The following is a 20,651-nucleotide window of genomic DNA, read 5'->3' as shown; positions in this document are numbered from 1 at the left end:
TTGGCCAGACTCTTTCTCATCCATCAAGCTAGTCTTAATCGCTTGAAATATACCGCTGGAGCAGCTCATTGCTTCGAAAGGCATTCTGAAAACCAGGATGCTGAGAGCTTCATTTGTCTTGTTAAATTAGATTTACGGTTTATATGCACCAAACCAAATCCTATGGTGTATCCATCTGTAAATTCAAAGTCGTCGGTGAAAGACCATGCAAAGTAACCTTTGACTTGAACTTCATAATCGCTGCAGAAATGAGTTCAAACGTTAACATTTTGGTCTTTTAATTTATTTAAATCTTTATTTGAACCCTAACTTTTTTGGTTAGCAGCCGATTATAAGTGCATGTTCACTTTAATTTAAGGCAAAAAACGGGGATAAAAAAAGGAAATTAAAATCGTGTGATTAAACAGTAAGTAAACTCACTCGATAGATTTTATAACATTCCGAAGATGGTGAAAATGGAATTCTATTCTTGGACTATCATTCAAGGCTTTAGCATCTGATACATTAGCATCAAGCAAGCGGCTGTACCCTAAATAGACGAAAAATATGAAACAAAGAAGAATTAATGAGTTTGGCCCTTGAAATCTTACTAACTTTCCATTGTAATGTGCAAAGTTTATTATAATACCATTCTCAGTTATGTAAATTATTGGATCTTGGTAATTGTCTTTGGTGTAATTCAAAAGATATTTTATCCCCTCTGGATAGATATACTGCCATGATGCACCAGCCTGCAATTTGTAGAACATGCAGCTAGCTCGCGTTATAATAACATTTTTTTCTCGATTTCAAATATCAAAAAAAGTAAAATTGTCTAAATTATGTATCATTTTCTAACAAACCCTTGGACCGATGGGGATCCTTCCTCGTTCTCCTGAAAAAATACAAATGAAGAAGAAACGAAAAACTTATTTTTACAGTGACAAATAGATAAAATAAATTTATTTTTCTTATAGTTTTGAGATAAATTTTTATCTTTTAAAAATATAAAGCACATGAAATTCTCTCTTTCTTTGGAAACAATAATCAAACTCTAACTAAGTTTTACAAATCTCTAATGACTTTTCAAGACTTTTCTAACTTCAAGGACTTTTTTTTTGGATAATCATCAAAAACCCATATAGCTATGTACATGGACATGACAAAAAAATCTAACTTCAAGGACTTAAAAGAGGTACATTGTTTTAAACCTTCAGGGCATAACCTGGCAATTTTTATCGCTTCGGTCCATGGCAATAGTAAACATTTGTCCCTTAGCAAGACTAAAATGACAAAATTCTTACCTGTAATGTTGGCATTAGAATCTGTTTGATATCTAAGATGATCCGGGTCAGAAGTATTTGCATTTGCTGCATAATATGCAGTATAATAATTTAATCCAACAAAGTCATATGTTCCTTTCACTTCATCTGGTGACGAGAATGGTGGTAATCTTTCTTTAACCAATTCCCGCATGCTGGGCGGATAGTCACCATATGTTATAGGATTCAAGAACCTAGAAACATGAAATGTTGGTACGAGTTATACAATAATTTATTTTTTTCAGATGAAAATCTAGATTAATTGAAGCCAATACAGCCAATAAGACAATATTGACTCTCCAACATCAGGGAAACAATTTAAATTCAAGCCAAAAGTCTAAATAAATTCTTCTGCTTTGTTAAACTATCTACTACTGTCTTCTGACAGGAAATATGATGCTAAAGGAGACCAACTTTTGGATTAGAGCAGTAATACAAATGAAAATGATATGAAGCTTCCAAATTATATCACAATGACTACTAAGCAACCACCAAGCAATTGCGTTATTGAAATAATTAATGAAAATTATAGAAGATCCAGCTAGCTACTAGCTCATGTTTTGGAGAAATACATACCAACCAAGCGTGAAATCAAGAGATCTTTTGGCAGCATCATAATCATCCGTACTGTTAGAGTATGGTTCGAACCAAGGGGTATTGAGTGTTATCCCAATCTTCCCATTTTGAGATGCCTACATTTTCAATAATCAAAGTGATGCCTACATATATATAAATATATATATATATATATATATATATATATTGTTCATAGGGATTAAATAATACTCTATCCATTAAAAATGTGCATTTATTGGATACCTGATACTTTTCCTTGTATGTCTTTACTGCAGCTGCGTGAGAAAGGAGGAGATTATGAGCAACTTTGTAAGGCTCAGTGGAAGAGTCTCCTTTCATGCAGTACTTTTCATTCACCCATTTGGAACATCGGCCCGGTGCAAACTCACCTGAATCATAGCCAGCACTGGAGTACTTTTGTGGCTCATTTAAAGTAATCCAGTACTTCACTCGGTCACCAAATTCCCGGAAGCAAAGTTCAGCAAAATCTCGAAAATCATTCCTATAAATTAATTAAAAGAACAGAAATACTATGTTACAATTCCATACATAATTTGACAAATACGAATGCTTGACTTCCATTTTTAAATTATTCAATAACCTTGATAAAAGGTGATTACTTACACAATTTGATCACTTAGAAACCCTCCATAATTGTCTTCAAGTCCTTGAGGAATATCCCAATGAAAGAGAGTTATAAAAGGCTCAAAACCTGTGAAGTTTAGCCTCAAAAGATGAGAGCGGCTTTTAGATAACATCTTCCCAAATCAAATAATGAAATATTTTTTACCCTCCAGAAGACATAAAAAAGAATTATTTAGTTTTTTCATCCTCTTTGATTTTTTTTTTCTTCATATTATGAAATCAAATTCACACGGATCAATTCAAGAAGTTACTAAATAGTTGGTTCAATATGCTTGCGATATCCTTGCAAGTAATTTTCTTAGTTCTTCTTACTTTGATCTACATTTCTTAACAAATTATTTTAAAGATTCAGGCAGCACCCATGAAACAACAGAAATTGTATACTTCTAAGAAGTGGGAGAAGATTTTAACCGTTTTCTATGCTTTCATTGATGACCTTGTTGTAGAAATCAATTCCATGCTGGTTCACTTTTCTACTTATTTTCCCACCTGAATATCATTAAATATTTGTTTTTGAAAAAACTAAAAGTAAAAAAGTATGAACAAAAAAATAAATGCACATCCTTTTACTGTTCTTTTTCTCTAACTAATACTTACTGGGAATCACTCTGGACCAGTCGATAGACAATCTGAAAGCATCCACGCTCAAGTTCTTCACTATTTGAAGATCACTCTGTCACGTTATGGGTATTCACGTTCATTATTACAAGTATTCAAGAGATTCTAACACATTAAAGTTTGGTTTTGTGTTTCTAAATATGTGCGCGTGCAGGTGTGCATTTCTGTGTTGTTAAGTAGCATTTGGTTATAATATCAAGACAAAAAAGACAAGATAATGGAGACCCCTTGTCCCTCATCATGTTTTAAAAGAATACAAATTTACATCAAAACTGCTAAAGTGATAGATTTATTTATTTAATATCTTTGTTTTTAATTTACTCTTCAGTTTTTATATCTTCTGTATTTGTATGTGTTCTGTTTATTTAGTTATACTAAACGAAACATAACCTTATTGCTGTAAAGAATTTCTTTACCAGTATGGAATTTAGCTTATTTAATGAATAACTTGTTAATTTCTAATCCAGTTGCCATGATTTGGAATACGTGTTATTTTTTATTATGAGTTATTTAGAAAAAAAAATTAATATTGTTTTACAGAATTATAATCAAATTGATCTATACCTGGTAGCGATTGTAGAAATCAATTGCGGTGTCTGCGTTGCTGCCATCAGCTATCCTTTCTAAAAGTCCTCATAAAAATGATCGATGGAGCTGCACATTAGTCATTCATGCTAAGATGTAAACTGTATTTGTCTTATGGTTTCCTAATTTCATGTCCTTAAAACCTTTTAATATATGAAGCAACCATACATAAACAAATACCAAGATATGCAAAGGAAATTTAAACAGACACACATAATTTTTATTTAATTTTTATTAAATAAATAAAAATTATGATATTAAAACTCATGATCATTAAATTATTAAAATTCTGATATTATATTAAAAAAATAATTTAACTTTAAAACTTAAATTTTAAAATAATATCTTAAAATATAATTTATATTCCCGTCACATCGATGGATTATAAATATAATATTATTTATAAGCAATACCGATTAAAGAAATAAAAGTAAAAGTTGGATTATGTAATATTCATCTTGACAAAAAATTATTGACATGATAAAATATATATCACAAGCAAAAGGGCTATAACTCAATTAAATAGAGCACCTCGTTTACACGCACGTTGATGTTTTTAGAAAAATAATCTATCTCATTTAAATTATATAAAATATATATCACAAGCAAAAGGGCTATACGGCTATAGCTATTAGATAGAGCACCTCATTTACACGCACTTTGATGTTTTCAGAAAAATAATCTATCTCATTTAAATTGTACATTGATATATTATATGGATCTCATTCCTAATTCAATCAAGTAAAGAGTATATTGATAAAATAAAAATCAATTAAGGACTCTGCCTTTCTTAGAAAGAGAGGGAATGGATAATTTTTTTTTAAGGGTTTATGCCGAAGAAAAAACAAACCCCAAAAAAAAAAGTGAATTGGGTAGAATATTCGATTAATTTATATTATTTACTAATATTCTCACATAAAATAATATTAAATGGAATAGTTAAGTTGATGATAAGAGTTCTCAAACCTTTTCAATTCTTTATGATTTTTTCATTTAAAGAATTGAGTGCATACCATTAATGCTTTAACGATACTTTGCGCATGATATATCAAGATTAATAAATTAGCGTGCATTAACTATCCGATTTAACCAAAGAATATTGCAAAAATACTCATGAAAGTTTTATGAAGAGGCTATTTTTCATAATTAAATAAAAAAAATCAATACGAGGAATAAAAATTGTTGTGCATAGATGAGAAATTACAAAAAAAAAATTAATAAATATTAAAGTTTGAAGGTAAGAGTATAAATTTAATCCATTCTTAGAAATTAGAGGATGTAGATTCAGTTAATAAAATTGATGGACTTATTCTTAGAAACTTACCTCATGGGAAGACAAAAGCCAATAAAGCAAATTACAATAATTAAAATACTGAAAATTGAATTTCGAATACTAAAGTCGTAGTAAGAGAGAGAGATACCTGGGAAATCTTGAGCAAAGGTGTCCCATTCACTCGGACCTCTGAGACTTACGAGTGCATGACCCTCGTACTTGATACCATAAACAAAGAATTCCAAAATCAGATGATATATATATATATATTTGAGGATTTTTTTATAACATATATAGTACTGGTATATGTAGGAATTCTTTAATTGTTTTTGACACGCAATTATATACATTAAATAAACCTCCTGTGCATGTAAACCATTTAAGTGGCACCATTTTGATAAATAAAATGGAGGAAAGGCGACCAGAAACGAGATGCTGGGAGAAGTACACCAGCAAATGAAAAAACATTACAATGGAGCATTTGAATTGTGTGTATCTTAATAGCTAGCTATAATTAAGCTCAGCTTGATTTAGTCTTATTAAATAAGAAGAAAAGTGCGATTAGTAATCAACTAGGGAAGCTTAGTAAAGGTTCAGTCGAGCTACCTGGTAAGCGGATGAGGCTACCCCAAATATGAAATCCGGCGGAAAGGATGTGCGATCGAAACAATCGGTGGGAAAACGAGGATCCAAGTCCGTAATATTGGATGGCATCACCAGCTTAGCAGAAGCTAACAGGCAAATTATTCGGAAGAGCTTTCCTAAAAACAGCCAGCCAAGATGAGTAGCCATCGGGCAATTATGAGGTAGCATTGTGTTTATGGGTTGAGGGATATGCGGTTTCAGTCCTCAAGCTACGCCTCCCTTTATATAGAGGCTTGAAGAAACAACATTGGCGTGCAATGCATGCAGTCTTGGCTGATCGTAAATGGGCCAACACTAGTCTTCAAGTAGTTTTGTTCTTAGAAGAAAAACATTACTTTACCAATATAAGTAGAGTAAATTAAACAATGATGACTTTTCTTAAAGATAGAATAATTTTTCGGTTTTATAGTTGTAATATACAATACTTAATCTTAATTTTCTATGGAGCTAGTTTTCTTTATTGGTTTCAAATTTTTTAATAAGAATTTAATTTTATGTTTTCTTCAATTTTCATTTTCTATTAATATTTATTTCAAATAAAGTATAATTACTTGAAAAATACACAAATTATCTCATAATCATCTGCTGTTCATGAATATTTTCATCATTTTATAATCAGGTGTATTTCTATTAAAGAGATCATTTCCATAGAGGTTCGAATGATTATAATAATATATCAAATTCATTCAAATTCCTATTAAAGAGATCATTTCCATAGAGGTTCAAATGATTATAATAATATAACAAATTCATTCAAATTTTTTATTAAAAAATAATTTTTTTATATATTTTGGATTTTTTTAATATAATGATATTTTAATATATTTTAATATAAAACAACTTTAAAAAATAATTATATTATTTTAACATATTTTAATATAAAAAAACTTAAAAAATAAATACAACTACATCACCCAACAGTATAATACTGACAAGCTGAAATGAGTGCTTGTTGCATTAAAAAGATTATGATCCACTAATCCAATTAACTCCACTGGGATCCACGACTATGCTGGTGGATCTTCTCCTATGTGTTTCTGACAAAGACACCATTACCAAATAAGTTGATGGATGAGAGTGCAGGAAATGGTTTATTATATTCTCTACCATTAACGACAAATCTGAAGCAGGTCAACTCTTGTAGCTTTGATCCTTAAGTTTTCTTACGGGCTTTTAATTGAGAGATTGTCCAACAATGTCATTGTCTTGTATTAATATCAGTTCATAGTTGTAAAAGCTAGACCCGACATGCGGGTGACTCGGAATCCTGTCAACTCCAGGCCTAAACCAGAGGCCGAATCTAGTTCTAGTTGAAGAAAGAATAGAAGAGGAAAAAACATGGATGATACCTAAGCACATTATGTGCCAAGCTGTCAACCACTTTACGATCCATACATTATAGGCACCCGAAGAGTTCACTATAAAATATATATATATATATAATAATGTATGGGCATCCGAAGTCTTTACTACCAAGAAGTATAGGTAGGATTAAAAAAATTTTGAAATTAAAAAAAAATCAGGTAAAAAAATTATTTAATATTATTATTAAATTTGATATAATGAATTCATCTTCAAATATCTCAACTTGATTTTTTAGCTAGCTAAAGTTTATAATTAACTAGTATAAAAATTATCTTAGCATAATGTGGTCAATATGGTAAATAAAATAAAACTTAAATAATTAATAAAAAAATATGATTTAGTTTTAAAAAAATTAAAATAATATCTTTTTATTTTAATATTACTGACATCTTGAATCGACCTGAATTTTATGGCTTAACCTGCCAAACCCACTACTTGAATCTTGGATTTAACCGAGTTTAACAACTTTGAGTTTTTTAACTAGTTTTTATATAATAATAACTTAATAAAAATAAATATTTGTAAAATTAAGCATCAATCAAATATCATGATATTTGTTTAAAAATACAATAATTTCATAAAAAGCAAGCTAAACCAAATTATAAAAATAAATTCACAATCAACCATGAAGGATGAAAATTGAAATAAAAACAAAAATGATTCAATAAAAAAAATTGATTGATGCTCAATAAGAACATATATTCAACTGAGTTTAAAAAAATTTTTTAAGTATTTTTTTTAATGATTTAATAATAAAAATAAAAGCTTATAAAATTAAACTCTGACAAATTATTAGAATATTTGATTGAGATTAATTTCATAAAAAACAAATCAAATCAAATTATAAAAACAAATTCCAAATCAACCATAAAGCATGAAAATTGAAATAAAAACAAAAATGATTCAATAAAAAAAATTGATTGATGCTCAACTAGAACATATATTCGACTAAGTTTAACATTTCTTAATGATTTGATAATAAAAATAAAAGCTTACAAAATTAAACTCCAACAAAATATTAGAATATTTAATTGAGATTGCAATAATTTAAAATAAATTAAATTTAAATAAATTTTAAAAAATAATTTAAAATTAATGAAATGTTAAATGATGAAATTAAAAAAGATTAAAAAAGATTCAACTAGAATAGACACTTAAAAAATTAAACATCAATCAAATATTAAAACAATTATTTAAGATAATTAATGATAACATTATATAAAGCAAATTGATATAAATTATGAAGAATAATTTATAATTAATAAAATGTTAAAGGGTAAAATTAAAAAGAAAAAACTTAAAAAATACAATAAAAAAATAAGAGACGAAAATATTAAAAAAAAAAAGTAAAAAAAGGGGGGGTCCTGCATTGTCCATATGTAAAATCTTAAAGTGGGTAATTTTTTTATAAAAAAACTAATTATCCAATTATTAAGTAAAAATAAATAAACATGTAGCCTTTTCGCTGTAGCCATACACACCATTCACCCTCTCACCGTTTAAGGGTAGGCTTACTGTTAAAAATTACCACTACCAATAAGTCCTATAATCAGTGCCAAACGTCTTGGAGCAGTGCTATCGTGCCTTGTTTCTGGCAAGTATAGGGCTCGGTGTTATCTCTTCTAGCGAAGCACTTGGTGTCATTTCCACCGGTGATGGACATGCGTGTGAGCACCTTTTGCTGCATTTTTTTATTTTTTTTTGGTTGTGGATGTGTTCCGTGAATATAATTCCTCTGCATGAACTCTAGATTGTGTGTTTTAGCAGTATACCAACATCCATATCTGCAGGTTTCTTAACTCCTCGCAGAACAAATTATACTACCCCTATTAAATGATCAACAACAAAGCACTACGTACAAGGTTGAAAACCTGCAGAAAATTTACCTACACGGAAGAGAATTCGGCAATTCGATGATGAACAACCAAAGGTACTGGTCGTATCATTAAGAGGATAGGAGTAAGTGCGTGGACGAGTTCTTGAAAATCTGAGAATAAGAAGAAATCTTGCAAGTATCAACTGTATCAACCATGTCTGTCAGTACAACGTATTTGCCAGGTGTACCACATCTGTGAGTTCTTCTAACCCACCATGCATATGCATCCTGGCTTGTGTAATTATGATTAGAAGGCACAACAAGCAAAGACGCGCAGGTTGTAACCATAAAAAAAAACTAACATAAAACGAATCAAGGTCACCAGAATTGCCAAGCTGGAACTCTGCTGCCATCACAGGACACAAGCCAAATGCGTTTGGACATTCTATTTTGCCTCAGAGCCACAGTTTCCTGCGACGCATGCAGGAGAATCTTCTTTGCAATAAGTGCGACGCCGACCAACGGCAGCGCCGTTAACAGTGCGTTTGAGAATGTGGTGTAGTGTTTAAGAATACGGTGATGGTAGTTTTTGAAAATATTTTTTATTTAAAAATATATTAAAATAATTGTTGATATTAGTATAGGTTAAAATGATTTAAAAATACAAAAAGATATTAATTTTTTCTAAAACATTTTGATAGAAAAAACAAATGGACTCTGAAGAAAAATTGATGTAAAAACAACGAATCTAAAACAATCATTTTCGACTTCTTCTTTTTAAAGGATTAACTAGTTGTGGAGATGGTTGTTGCAGTATAGGTAGAGTAAAAATTGATGTAGTTGGATATGAGGAAAGTAAAGGTTCTGGCCATTTAAAGATTTATTATAAATAGGTTATATAGATGATCTAATATATGTTTTTATAGATTATCTAGATAAATTTAAATCTAAAAAAATATTTGGTTGCTTCAAATTATTTTTATATTTAAAAGATATTATAATCATAAATTTAATCATTGCATGGGATTTGAATTTTAAAAGGAGGTTTTCAAGGTCTGTTCCATAAACAAAAAACTTCGTTATTCATCTGACTTTTAGATCTCTTGAATTAGGCTCAGGAGATCCTGTTTGAGTTAAATTTGTTACTTTTCCTTGATATTTTCAAATTTATTGTTTTATTTCAGATTTTAAGTATTTTTTTCTTTATTCTTCCGTATTATTTGTTTTCTATAGAAATAAGTTTTCTAATTTATTTAAAGAGCTTATAAACCTTTCTAGGAATCAGATATCGTTAGATTTTATTGATGTGAATTAAGAATTCAAGTTTGCAGTTATTTTCACTAAATAAATGTCTTTTCTAATATTGTTTGATTGGTATCTTTCAGGCTACCACCTTCATCAAAATTCTGGCCATACTGTGTACTTACACTTGTTTTATGTTGTAAAATTTGTTGAAACAACACCTGCTATAGCAATAACATAATATAACAACAACTACTTAATTAATTATTTAAGTTCAAGAACATTTAGAACTGTAGTATTGTTGGATTTCTTTAATTCATTGCACAATATGAATAAATGAGCAATGAAGATAGAAAATAGAGAAGTAATATCAGTCTCATTGAAGCATGTAATTGATTGAAGAATATGTTAAGAGAAAGTATTTCTTCTTTCCTATTTTAATTCGTTTTTCCAATTATGTTGCCTTCAGAAATGCCGTGCATGATTGCCATTGTTTGGTAAATGCAAGAGCTTTTTGATATATATATATATATATATATATATAAGAGAAATCACATTTTCAACGCTAGTCGAGACCTACCTTTTCTTTTCTCATTGGCAAACCACAAATTCATAGTCTGGTCTCTGACTCACCTGAGTCATAAAACTAGCTGCTGACATGGCATGTCATGTCTCCATTTGATGAGTCTATTCTTGTTTCGATTCTCGAGCGATCTAAGCCTTTTCTATCGTACACCAACAGCTTCTCATAAGCCTATATCCCTTTCGAGGAACTTTTCCCAAAATTTTCTACATTATCTCTATCACTACTTCACCACATGCTACCCCACAATAAACCATCTCAACAAACCCATCTCCACAATCCATCTACCATTGACCCAACAATTCCTATCAATCAACGATCAATCTAAACATAACCCACATTTTAGATCAATATTTTAAATGTAGAGTGAAATTCTTCACACTTTTACGGCTGAGATTCTAGGACTTTCGAAGTACTATTTATTAGAGGATGTTTTTCCTCTTAAAAGTTTTAAAAGGTCATAAGAATATGCATGATTTTATTAATAGAATAAAAAAGATTGAGTCTTGATCAATGGATTAACCATTATAACTTCATTTTGGAGTGAAATATTGAAACTTTGAAGTGAGTTTTGCTGACACAAAAACATTCTGTTTTGTTTCTAAAAATAGAAAGCCATGGAAGTTGGTGGGTCTTTCCCTCATGTTAGAAGTGGACAGCTTTCAAGCGTATGTGTCCTCGTTACTCTAAAACGATTCATGGGTTCATTTAATTCCTGCTGTCTTTTGTGTTGGTGAGTATGTTATGTTATTATTTTGATTGAATTGTTATTGGTTTGTTGATTCTGAACTGAAAAATGTGAGCTTTTTTGGTTCTGGTGTTCATGTTTAATGATGGTTGATGTAAGTTTTTAAAGGTTGTTGTTTATTGGTTTGATTGTGTGGTTATGATTATTTTTTTTCTTGATCTGCTGCTGATTGAAATGTTGTTTTTTGGTTATTGGGATCTCATTGGCCTTTCTGTTGCTTGGTGACAGTAATTATAATTTTGAATTTGTGACTGAGACTTGATTCATTCTAAGCAGATGAAAGCGAGTAAATTGTATTGATATGAGTCTATTGGATACTGAATGCTTTTTACTCTGTTGTGAATGGTTTTAGCCATGGATCAAGGAGTTTCCAGCAAGTGGGATTTCATTTCAAATTACTTCTGCTGCAGGTTAGTTGTTGTTTTTTAATTTTACTTATAGGATAAGGAAAATATGATATGATATTAGGTTTTGGGGTTTAAATTCTTATTCATCAGTTTGAATACAGTTTTGAATTTGAACTGCATTCATATGCAGATTTTTCTATGAGGAGACGGAGAAAAATGTCAACTGCAAGGCCTAGAGGTTCTTCCCCAAAGGGATTCATGCCGAGAGCACCAGTATGATCAAGCACCAAGAAGAGAGACTTAAAAAATAAAGGAGAAAAGGAGGGTTCGATTACACAAAATCTGGTGAGACTGCACAGGCTAACAAGCGAACACTGGAAATAGAAGTTGATAAGGACGATAAACTAGAAATTGAACTTCCTGAGGAGAAGAAACTTAATGAAGAAAAGATAGTAGAGAAAAGTATCCTTGAAGCATAAAGAAGTCACTGTTAAACGTGATCAAATGGTCAAAAATGGAAGTATCAGTAGAGTTGGTAAGGGTGCGACTCTGCCACAGGATAAAATTGTTGTTGAGGGAAGTCAATTTGATGACTTAGAGAATGATGGCATTGTAAAAGAGGAGAGCATCGCAACTGATGAGAAAATGAGAAGGAAAGACTAGCAGAAGAGCAGAGGCAAAGAGAAGCCGAGAAGGCTGCTAGTGAAGCTGATAGAGCACAGGCAAGAGCAGAAACTGAAAAAAGGAGAGGAATGTTGCAAGAACTGATGAAAAAGACTGCAAGGTCTGTTGATGATGTTTGGTACATAGAACCTAGTGAGTTCAAAGGTGAGGAACTGGTCAAGTTATATTTAACAAAAGCTCAGGTCCACTAGCCCATGCTAATGACCTTTGGATTCATGAGGGGCATTATAGTTGGAAGGACAGATTGTCCATTGTTGAGCAGTTTGTCAGCTCTGATACAAGGGAAGCTGCCTGGTGGTCTGCTAATGGTATGTTTGAATAGATCTTCTTTAATCTAGTAATAGTGCTTTTTTTTTTTCTTTTTACAGTGTCTATTCAGCTTAATGGTCACAAACTCGCAATTGCTGTTTATCATGAAATTTCAATCTGTTTTGGTACCTTTTAGGAAAAGTATAAGAAATGAATGTTATTTATTTTTAAGAAAGAGGAAAAGGTCTCAAATATTTCTCTCTTATGAATTATTACATTACTGCTTGACTCCTCTGCATCCCCTTTTGTGGACCTGGTTGCAACTTTCTAAAGGTGGCACAAGAAGGATGCTGTGTCTGTGTGCCTATCCCTGCTCTGCATGGTTTCTTTTGTTGGTTTGTCATTGCTGTATCATAAGAATTGTTTTGTGCAACCATGTCTTTTGCAGTTGTTGTACCTGATCAAGCCTTTATCCTGGATTGGGTATTTGCTGATGGTCCGCCTCGTAGTGCCACTGTGTATGATAACAATCATCTCCGAGATTTCCATGCAATTGTCCAAAACAGTATGCCTGAAGAATTGTATTGGGTTGAGGAAGAACGCCAAATATACACGAAACTACTAGAAGAGAGGAGGTTAAGAGAAGAGGCTGTACGTGGAAAGGTCAGTTGATATGATGCTGAATTTGAAATGACTAGAATTAGAATGGAAGGATAAAGATTTTGTGCATTGTTGGTTATAAAAGTACGATTGGTTATCATTAAATCATGCACAACACAAGCATAGCTGAAATTCGTACCAAATGTTTTGTGGTCTGCTAGTTGTCCTGTTGGGTTCACATACTGAACACAGAGAACGGCCACTTAATTTATATCCGTCGGTTGCTCTTGAGTGTTTGTTATATTCTGAACAAGTTGCATTTGTGGGACTAACAGCTAAAAGGGGGTGTCTTTGATGCATCCTTCTTTAGATTTATTTTTGGTTAAATTTATGAAAACTTGATCGTCTTAGTGTAATTTTCTGAATTTCAAGACTGCTAAATCCTACTGCCTCTATTCTTTCTCTTGTCTCAGGCTGAGAAAACAGCACGCATGAAAGCTGGAACAAATGAAATAACTTTGAAAAGGGTTTTGTTTTCACAAAAGCATATAGTTTATGCTGAGCCTCTAGATGTTCAGGCTGGAAGTACAGTGACAGTATTCTATAATCCTGCTAACACCGTTCTGAATGGTAAGCCCAAAGTTTGGTTCAGATGTTCATTCAACCATTGAACCCACCGCAAGGGTCCATTGCCCCCTCAGAACATGTTGCCTGCAGATAATGGCTCTCATGTCAATGCCACTGGTAAGCTTTTAGTTCTAGCTTTTATTCTGTCTTTTGTGCATGCAAGTTCTTTGTATTCTTAATATACTTGGTACTTTTATTCCACTTAATATGGTGGCTTATCATCAGTTTATGTGTTATTATAGCTTTCATATTTTGGTTTTTGAATCATCTTTTTTGTTCATGCCTCACTCTGGATTTTTCTTGTTTTTCTTGTCATGGAAATTGTGAGCAGCATCATACAACTCACAGATGACACGCATTGAGTTCAAGTTTAAAGGTGTAAAGTGTGATGGCATATCATGTCAGTACATATCACTTGCTTTTGTTTCCTGCTGACTAAGAGAAACAACGTAATTTACAAATGATGTCGTGGGTTTGTTCAGGAAAAGAAAGGTTTAATTTAGGGTGTTTTTGCAGTCAAGGTTCCACTGGATGCATACATGATGGATTTGGTATTCCCTGAATTTAGGGTGTTTTTGCAGTCAAGGTTCCACTGGATGCATACATGATGGATTTGGTATTCTCTGAGAAGGAAGATGGTGGAGTTTTTTACAATAGGGAAGGCATGGATTATCAGGAATTGCGAAAGAACCGTCAATGCACATTGTGCATATTGCTTTTGAAATAGCCCCAGTTGCAAGGGTAATTTTACATCTGCTACTAACGATTAGTTCCTGGAGTACGTATGCAAACCAATTATCAATTCTCTCGGTTTTTTTTCAATAAATTTCCTCATCACAGAAAACTTCTTTTGCCATCGTATTTTTGTTTTGTAATTTCATATTTATTCTTGAACATGTGAAGAAGAAATGATCAGAGTTTTGACTGGGACACTGTACAATGTTTTGATGACATTAATCTCCCTCGTCTGTCGTAGCTCGCGTACTCGTGCATGTGCAAGCTTGTCTACAGAATATATTTTGTTCATTAATAGTTATTTTTCAATTAATCTTTCAGGGCAATCTCTTTTTGTTCATTAATATTTATTTTTCAATTAAGCTCCCTCGCCTGTTGTAGCTTGCATGCTCGTGCATATGCAAGCTTGTCTACATAATATATTTTGTTCATTAATATTTGTTTTTCAATTAATCTTTCAGGGCAATCTCTGCTTGGTATGATGGTCAGGATTGGTTTAACTTGTTATGTAAAAAAGTGATGGAGCAAGACTGGTCTTGGAATAAACCTGCTCTCGATTACTCGAGCTTTACCATTCAGCACGCAAGTGAACACAGGATATTAGTTAGGCCATGAGAGCGAGAGCAACTCAATCCAGTTCCATAGTTTGTACAGGTTTAGTGGCTTTTTTTTGTTATCATTCTAAAGCATAATTACTTGCACATAAGTTGCCCGCTCCAAATAATATGCTAGGCCATATCAATTTAGAGCTTGAAAAAAATGGACACAAAACCATAGGTTATAATACAATTTAACTTAACCCATACTTGGTTGAAGTCTGCACAACGGTGGTGGTCCTTCACCAACAACCGTAATCTGTCCATTGTCACGCGGGTTCGAATTCCTGACATGAGATGCATCTTTTTTCTGCGTTTAATTACAATGCAATTAACACATCATACAAGTCATCTAATATCATTTATGGGAAAGAAAGTTTTGCTCTTAAAGGTTTGAAATTAAGAGCCATGGAGCCCAAATAAGGCCAATGCATCTCTTTCACATGAAAAGTACCTGCTCAACATTTGTTCTATGAAAGTTCAAGTCTTCATGTTGCGTTTATGCTGCCACTTCTGTGTAATTGTGGAGATTAAATGTCACTGTTGACAAGTTGAAGCAACTGATCGAAACATCATACCCTGCCAAAGGTGAAGAGCCCTGGTTAGCAAGGACAGCTTGCCATACATGTTAACCACCAAGTTTGCCATAATAGCTAGCCATCAAAGATGCATCCTTTTTGGCTGGCATTGAAGCGACCAAAAACTGGTGGGGATGCTTTTCTGTGACTTGACTGTGGGCTGGAGACGGGGTGGGCGGGAGTGTTTTGGGGTGCAAGTTTCGTCTAAGACTAACAAATTTTTTGTATTTTGAATCGATTTTCAATTTTCATATGCATCAAGATCAAAGGTAGATCATCATGTTGAAATTAAATGACTTGTAGGGTGAAAGTTATTAAAACCTGATCTAACTAGTGATGTAGGTTTTGGGTTGAATTGCAATGATCTAGAAAATCATCAACCTTGTTTTGAAAAACAAATTAAAAAGTTAAATTAGATTTTTATCGGTTCACAATTTAAATTGATTAGATCAAATAATTTATTTTTTTTTTTTGCCTGTCTGTAAAACCATATATCAAGGCCATATCAAAAGCATAACATGACCATTGAGTTAACCCTCTCTCATTTATCATCATGATTTAAAAACCGACTAATTATAATCCCATGGAAGAGAAAAATGAAAAAAAAAAAAAAGCATGGAAGGAAAGGGAATTAATGTCTGCCTTGCTTATCCTATCATCAAGATTTGTTAATCAAGTGGCTGGATCCCTTTCGGATGGTAGGGAATGGTTTCTTTTATTTAATGATCCGTAGACAAGCTTTCTATAAGTTGATTTTTGTCCATTCAAGTCTCTTACTTGGATCCCACGTAATTATTATTCAGCTCTTGATCCCAATAAGTCGAGCATGTTATGCCCTGATTAATAATCATCTCACTTTAATCGTCAAGTGTTAGCACTTGAAAATATACATGCAAAATCTCCTTTTTTTCAAAAAAAAATAATAATTGATTTTTTTATATTGGCATAAAAATGATGACAAATTCAAGTTGGCCAAGGAGATAAAAAGTATAAATGATTCCATGGTTTTGGATAGTCCAGCTAAAACATTGTTGATAAGGTACTCAAGTATCTTATAATTTGCTTTTTGTATTGTTGTTCAAAATAACACTTGATGTTATTTTTTATATATATGCTTAGTAACGTGGTGTATGATATTTTTTAATTAAAAATATATTAAAATATTTTTTAAGAATTTTTTATTTATTTTTAATATTAACACATCAAAATCATTAAAAAAACATCTAAAAATATTAATTTGAAAAGTAGAAGTTACCATAATATCAAGCAAGCACTAAATTCTATATTTTAATGTTTGCCTAACATCATGTGTTAATGTCTTTATTCCAAAATAAATTTTTCTATATTAGCTTGAGCCTCTTGTAAGACCTGTATTCCTGAAACTATGTTCAAAATTAAGTTCAAACTCAACCCTATTAACCTATGTATTTAAAGAAAAGGTTGTAAAAGAATTTTCTTTACCTCGTTCTTTTTTTCCCTTTTTTATCATGACTTCCATCCCAATATCTAGAGATTTCACCTCTGGAACTTAAGCTTTTGGGTTTAGAAAAGGGTTAAAGTAACGTGTAAGTGATTCTCTATTTTGTTATTTTTTATTAGGGATCGATGGTTGGAGGATTAAAGAAGAGTTTAGGGTTTTATTATGATTCGATGATGGAATGATTTAAGAGTTTTAATTCAAGTTTAGGGTGTTAGTTTTAGCTTAAAACAAACTGATTAAGAACTAAAATTATGAGATTTAAATGAATAAATTGATTGTTAAGGAATATGCAGTTTTGAAGACTAGCAAATCATGATTATGAAAATCTCGATCAACTAGTTGAGTGGTTGGTCTTAACCAATCAACTGATTGGGTTATGCTTCCGATCGACCAATTAGTATAAACTAGTTGATTGGTTGGCTTGTAATAGCAATCAATCTTTTGGACATTTCAATTGACTAGTTGACCCAACAGTAATGGTTAATCAGGCCTGTTAGGATCAAACATTTTGGATTATATTTGGGATTGATTGGGTGAATTAGGTCGGTTTTATAATTATATTTTGGTTTCTAAATTTAGAGTTTTAATCTTTTTATGTTATTTTTGCTTTGATTGGTTTTTTAGTGTTTTATGTATCCGTTATAGGTTCTATTGAGATTCCTCCAAACCATCTTTAGTAGTTTCCAATTCTACATCTGTTTATCTTTTGTTTTTGTTTTTCTGGTTAATGAAATAATATTTAATATGCATGTAATGTAAATAATATGGGTATGTTGATTATATAATGAGTGCAATTAATTAATTTTTTAATAATTATATATGTTACTTTATTATCTGAGTACTCATCTACTCTTAAATTTTATATTCGTAGTCTATTGAATTAAATTTTGTTTGATATGACATTTTTTTTTAATAATTATGTAAATATCTATTATGTCTTGATATCGAACTTGTCAGTAACTTTATACTAACAGAGAGTAGTTAATTTATGTGCACATAGTATTTTATATATCTAACTAATGAAAAAGATACCAGTATGTGACGACTAATTAACGAAAAAGATACCAGTATGTGACGACTAATCCTCCCACATGTAATGATCAAGGTTGCAAACCTCATATGTTAGTGGAACATTAGAGTTTCATCTTTTATATAAATAAATAGCTTTGGTTGATCTGTGACATGTATTCTATTACTATATGTTATTATGTTTAATATTTGTGTGTCTCTTTATGTGTGTGTGTATGTTTTAGTCATTATATTTATATATAGTTAAAATATATATTAAATGTTATTTTCTTATTAAGTTGGTGAAACTCACCTCTTCTTTTTAATATTTTTTTTTTGAAGTTATTAACTCTTATTAGCAAGTTGATATTTGATTGAAAATTCTTATTACTTTCTTTATTAATATGTCTTACCTGCTTCCACAAAGTTTTTTTTTATTTTTTGTTATTTAATATCTTATACGCTCTATTGTTACGTTGTTTTCATTAAAATCTAGATTTTTATTTTAAAATTTTAATTTTATATAATATAATAAGTATTTGATATTATAAATTGTTCTATTAATTTTAAAAAATTATATATATTAAAACTTAATATATATGAGATGTTCCATCCCATCACTCCTGCATTAGCGATCACAAACTCAAGATTACCAATCACAAACTCAAGATTCAGGTCGCTACAGATGGATACACAAATAAGCATAATTATGTGAAGCAGATTCGAAAAATCTATTGATTTAAATTTATTCGATAATTTGTAATGACAAAAAGCTACTTCTCATTATATTGACTTACCCGCACAACAAAGTGGCTGTAGTTTAGTGGTGAGAATTCCACGTTGTGGCCGTGGAGACCTGGGCTCGAATCCCAGCAGCCACACGCCTAATTATTTAATATTTTTTCAGGGGGGATTGTTTTGTTTTTATCAATTAATTAATTTTAAGTTTGGATCGGGACCTTTTATATTAAAACAGTTTGGGAGCCCACTGACTTTGAGCATTGATCCAGAATGATTAAATCCTAAAAGTTATGATTGAATGAATAGGAAAATATATATTTTTTATTTTTTCATTCAATTTTTTAGCCAATATTCAATAAAATTGATTAAATTTCTTTAAATATATCCAGTGAACATGGTATTATATCTTAGATAATGTTTGATTATTATTTTGAGATTAAAAAAAAAAAACCAGAAATAATGAGGACAGGAAGCCATGTTCGTATGTCTTTCCTATTCTTAAATGAAAAAAGATTCACTCGAAAACTTTAAGCATTTATTTTTACTTCCTTATATCCTACCTCGAAAAACAAAAAAAAAAACCTTATTTTCGACTTAATCGTAAAAAAATATAAGGTTGGATTGGAAAAAAAAAAAAAAAAAGAGCAGCTCACCTATCATAGGGCAAGAGTAGGTAGGTATTCTTGGAACATGAAACTAGATCTTGGAACAAAAACAGATGCATCTAGAACAGGATAAAGCACTGTTGCCTGAACTAGAAATGGATAATTAAAGGCCTCAGTGTGTACAGTGCTCAATTAATGACACTTCCACGGCACATGAAACGTAAATCTTGGTTCTATATCACTAGAATGAAGTTTATTAGTCCATAGCCACGTTTCGTTTAATGATAATTTAAACTATTAAAGCGGACCAGATCCTTGTAGTTTCGTCAGGTTTGATAGGCTAAATCTTATTATACTGTATAGTAATTATAAAATCGAGATCGACCGGTCAAATCGACTTGAGACCCAAATAGGAGCTTAGATTTGTTTAGATTTGAAGGGAAAAAAAACAAAGTAAAGAAATGAGATGTATTGGAAAATGAAGAAAATCATTAAATTTAATTTATTTTTAAAAAACAATGTCCAATCATGAGATGGAAAAAAAAAGTCCACAAAAATTGAAGTGAATCCTTGCACCGATGTTTTGATTGAAAGCTCTAACGAATTACATATCAAATAATTATTTTAAAAAAAATTAATTACATAAAATAATATAAAATAAAAATAGTAATTAAAAATAAAAAAAAATACTAATTTTTTTTTTGCTTGAGTCAACTTACCAACCCACAAATCTAATTATAAGATCAAGATAACCCGATTAAAAAGAATAAAAAAAATCATTAAACCCTATTTTCAAAGGAAACTAATGTAGAATCATGAGATTAAAAAATATAATATGTCCTTAAAAAACTGATGTCGAACTTTATTCTGAACCATTTGATCAAAAACATTAATTATTAGAAAAATTATGAAAATTAATTTTCAATAAATCAAATATCAAATTTTTTTTTAATATCAATCAAATAAAAGAATACAAAAGAAAAGGTGGTAATTAACAAAAAAAA

The 20,651-nt window shown here is 31.0% G+C and overlaps 2 protein-coding genes and 1 non-coding gene across 3 annotated transcripts; 2 read left to right on the top strand and 1 right to left on the bottom strand.

The window, feature by feature from the left end:
• LOC105142172 (cyanogenic beta-glucosidase-like) lies at positions 1–5,814 on the bottom strand. Its single transcript, XM_011049683.1, has 13 exons — positions 5,605–5,814; positions 5,147–5,216; positions 3,705–3,763; positions 3,120–3,195; positions 2,934–3,011; positions 2,502–2,589; positions 2,121–2,379; positions 1,878–1,993; positions 1,284–1,495; positions 843–874; positions 629–731; positions 421–529; positions 1–240 (listed from the first exon to the last, which is right to left on the bottom strand). Exons 1-13 carry the CDS (start codon positions 5,809–5,811, stop codon positions 66–68), a joined length of 1,584 nt encoding a protein of 527 aa, XP_011047985.1. The 5' UTR covers positions 5,812–5,814; the 3' UTR covers positions 1–65.
• A 5,222-nt stretch (positions 5,815–11,036) lies between these two features.
• LOC105142169 (soluble starch synthase 3, chloroplastic/amyloplastic) lies at positions 11,037–15,968 on the top strand. Its single transcript, XM_011049680.1, is given in 10 exon segments — positions 11,037–11,382; positions 11,750–11,807; positions 11,935–12,392; positions 12,395–12,593; positions 12,596–12,736; positions 13,126–13,340; positions 13,751–14,021; positions 14,486–14,575; positions 14,578–14,645; positions 15,101–15,968. Coding segments are annotated over 8 exon segments (1,149 nt in total). The 5' UTR covers positions 11,037–11,382; positions 11,750–11,807; positions 11,935–12,248; the 3' UTR covers positions 15,122–15,968.
• A 3,142-nt stretch (positions 15,969–19,110) lies between these two features.
• Positions 19,111–19,182, top strand: TRNAH-GUG (transfer RNA histidine(anticodon GUG)). Its single transcript has one exon. It is a non-coding gene; the product is annotated as a tRNA-His (tRNA).
• The last annotated feature ends 1,469 nt before the right edge of the window (positions 19,183–20,651 follow it).

Source organism: Populus euphratica, unplaced genomic scaffold, assembly GCF_000495115.2.
Source record: "Populus euphratica unplaced genomic scaffold, PopEup_1.0 scaffold137.1, whole genome shotgun sequence".
Taxonomy (NCBI): domain Eukaryota; kingdom Viridiplantae; phylum Streptophyta; class Magnoliopsida; order Malpighiales; family Salicaceae; genus Populus; species Populus euphratica.
This window is presented reverse-complemented; position numbering and strand designations above follow the sequence as displayed.

Bases quoted from the DNA above. Each gene is read 5' to 3' on its own strand.
- LOC105142172 (XM_011049683.1), bottom strand. From the start codon at position 5,811: ATGCTACCTCATAATTGCCCGATGGCTACTCATCTTGGCTGGCTGTTT. The intron at 3,196-3,704 runs GTATAGATCAAT...ATAACGTGACAG, and splicing joins ATTTCTACAATCGCTACCAG to AGTGATCTTCAAATAGTGAA. The intron at 2,380-2,501 runs GTAAGTAATCAC...ATTAATTTATAG, and splicing joins TTTCTAAGTGATCAAATTGT to GAATGATTTTCGAGATTTTG.